The sequence below is a fragment of the Passer domesticus genome, chromosome 32 (assembly GCF_036417665.1).
Source record: "Passer domesticus isolate bPasDom1 chromosome 32, bPasDom1.hap1, whole genome shotgun sequence".
Taxonomy (NCBI): domain Eukaryota; kingdom Metazoa; phylum Chordata; class Aves; order Passeriformes; family Passeridae; genus Passer; species Passer domesticus.
In genome coordinates, this window is record NC_087505.1 from 318049 (window position 1) to 321160 (window position 3112).

Consider the following 3112-nt stretch of genomic DNA (forward strand, 5'->3'; position numbering starts at 1 on the left):
TCTGATTTTCCAGGGTTTTTTTTGCTGGCCCAGCCTCTTGGATCCCGGTGATCCAGGACATCCCTGGGAGCCAGAGCCGCACGTGGCCGGGTTTGGGGTGCAATTAAAGCCAAACCCAACCTCCTCAAAATTCCCTGGGGCATTCCCGGGCTCCATAAAAACCCGGCCAGCCCAGGCCTTTCCCGGGCTCTTCTCTCCAGCTCTTCCCCCCTCATGACCTGGGTAAGTCCTGGAACTCCCAAAATTCTCCTTTTTATCCCTGAATGCTCCTCCACCTTTTTGGGATACACAGCTCTTCCGGCGGGAGCTGCGCTGAGGAAAAATGGGGAAGAAATTCCCTAGGGAATGGGATTTTTGGGGGGGGTTTCCTGCTTTTTTCCCCGGTAAGATTTGGGTCCGTAAAGGGCTGGAACCCGGCGGGAATCGGGCGTGGGATGGGAAGAGCCGAGAAGGTTCCTCCGAAGGAACCGGAGGAATTCCCAGCTGCTTTTATGGAATTCCAAACAGAGAATTTTTTTTTTTTCCCGACCAGAGCAAGGAGCTGACGGAATTTCAGACGGGAAAAATCCCCAATTCCTAAAAATTCCCGGCTAAACCCCCTAAAAACGAGTGGGAAGCATAAACAATCTCCCTAATTAAGAGGCGCTTTGTTCTAATGAGCTTCGGCTGTTGCGGTAATTGCTGCCATTGTTGTTTTTATTGGACAATGATTGTTTTGATTGTGATGATAACGAGTTTTCCTAACCAGCCGGACACGTGACTCTGTCTCGGTTTAGGATTTGGAAAGATGAAACCTTAAACACTGGAATGATGCTCAGATTCGGGATGCTCATAAAATATATAATTTTAATTTTATATATATTTTTTACAATCTACAATGTAGATTTTTTTTTTAATTTAGCGCTTTGCTCTAAAAAATATATATATATATATTTATATTGGAATGAAACCATTTTTGGTCAAAATAATCCTGTTTAGACCTGGGAAAATTACCTAAAATGGGAGTTTTTCTGGAGCAAGATGTTTTTTCCTATGACTTCCAAGAAAAAGGGAGACTTTTCAGAAGAGAAAAGTGATGCAGCACTGGGGGCTGATTTATTGGGTGCAATTCTCCCAAAATCAGTGAAGCTGGAGCCATGTCCAACCCTATGTCACCTGCTCCGTGTCCATTGCAACCCCAAATCTTCTGGGGTATTTAATCCTTTTATCCACTTGGGGTTTCGCCTTAATTTTTGCCTTTCCTCCACCAAAAATTTTGCTGCATTTCCTAAAAAAAAACCCGGGATTTGCCCTGACAGCGATCCAGGGCTGCCCCTGCCCCATCCCAGACCCCAAATCCCTGTGAGATCAGAGCTCCAGAGAGCCCCAAACCCTTCCTGAGCCTCGGCGTGGCTTCGTGGCTACACCCAGCTATTATAGGGTGGCCACACCTGTAATTTTGGCTCGTCTTTCATCTCACGGGAGCTCAACTTGAAAGGGTGACCCAGGGAGGGCCCCGAGGTGCTCGGGAGTCGCCCAAAAGCTCGGGAGGTGAAACACCGCGGTTTGGAGGGTGGCACGAACCAGCCTGGCTGAAATTCCGGATTTTTTCAGGCTTTCGAGAGCAGAACCTGGAGCCGAGGACAGAATTTTCTCTCCCCTCCCAAACACGCCCTGCTTTGAGTCACGGGCCGCGAGTAGAGCGGGGCGTGCAGGCGAGTTTTGCTGCTGAATCACCAAAAAAGACAAAAAAAAAAATCACTGTTTTCTTTCCCACAGCTCTGAACCCTGCTCCACCATGCACTACCCCGGCGAGCGCTGCACGCCGCTCCTCCTGCCGGGCCCCAAATTCATCCCCGAGCTGCTCCCGCCATGCCCGGCTCACCCTGAGCCCTTCGCCAACACCTGCCACCCCCTGAGCATCACCAAGGGCCCGGCGCCGCGCTGGCAGAGCTGTCCTCAAGGTGCCACCGCGATGTCGCTGCTGCCGTGCCAGCCGCTGGTGCAGAAATGCCTGCTGCTCTACCCCGAGCCCTGCGAGACCACGCGGCTGCTGCCCCACCCGAGGGGCTCCGGAATCCCCCAGACCCTGCCGGCCCAGCAGAGCCCCCGTGGCGCCAAGAAACGCGTGGCCAAGAGCCTCCCGCCATGCGCTCCGCGCTGCCCCGAGCCGGGCCGGCTGCGCTTCCCCCCGTGCGGCATCCGCTGCTCCTCGGCGTCGTGCCGCGGCGAGTGCCGCTCGCACAAGGTGGCCACGTGCCTCCCGCGCTGCCCCGAGCTGAGCGGCGGCTACTCGCTGCCGCTGCGAGGTGTCACCGAGTGTCCCCCGCAGCAGAGCGTCACTCGCTCCTTCCTGCAGGAGCAGCTGGCCGGGGTCGACCCACACCGCTGCTCCAAGGGGTACCCGACGCAGGAATTTGTCACCTGCTGCTCCTCGGAGCAGCGCCTGAGCAGCACCACCGCCACCGCCACGCGCGGTGTCACCAAGGCCACCAAGGAGTGTCCCCCGCTCCGGGCGGTGGTCAAGGGCTCGCTGCCGCTTGAGGCGACCAAGGGCAGGAGCTGCTCCGCGCAGCACCTGAGCAAGTCCCGCTGTGGCCACCACCACCCCCGGGGCGCCCCGCGGCCCTCCCGGCTGGCCCCGGCCGGGGCCAAGCGCTCCAGCCACTCCAAGAAAAGCCGCTCCGCTTCCAAGTGGCTCTGGTGAGGGAGGGGCGGGAAAAGTCGGGAATGCCGCGGGAGATGGAGCCCAGGGTTGGGGGTGATGCCCATGGGGTGATCCCCGCCTTGAGCCCGCGGTTGGGGTGATCTCCCCACTCCTTGGAGCCCAGTTTTGGGGTGATTTCCCCTCTCCATGGAGCCCAGGTTTGGGATGATCCTCATGGGGTGATTCCCCCTTCCTTGGAGCCCAGGTTTGGGATTATCCCCCCTCAACGGAACCCAGGTTTGGTTTGGGGTGATCCCCCCTGGTTGGAGCCCAAGTTTGGGGTGATCCCCCCTCCATGGAGCCCGGGTTTGGTTTGGGGTGATCCCCCCTGGTTGGAGCCCGGTTTGGTTTGGGGTGATTCCCCACTGCCCTTGGAGCCCAGGGTTGGTTTGGGGTGATCCCCCCTCCATTCCCAGTCCTATCCCC

General features: G+C 57.1%; 1 protein-coding gene across 1 annotated transcript; it reads left to right on the forward strand.

Annotated features, from left to right (window-relative positions):
* The first annotated feature begins 1777 nt into the window (after positions 1-1777).
* LOC135288045 (uncharacterized) lies at positions 1778-2686 on the forward strand. The gene has a single exon (XM_064401330.1). The coding sequence runs from the start codon at positions 1778-1780 to the stop codon at positions 2684-2686; it is 909 nt and encodes a 302-aa protein (XP_064257400.1).
* The last annotated feature ends 426 nt before the right edge of the window (positions 2687-3112 follow it).

Coding starts and splice junctions, on each gene's coding strand:
- LOC135288045 (XM_064401330.1), top strand. CDS start 1,778: ATGCACTACCCCGGCGAGCGCTGCACGCCGCTCCTCCTGCCGGGCCCC.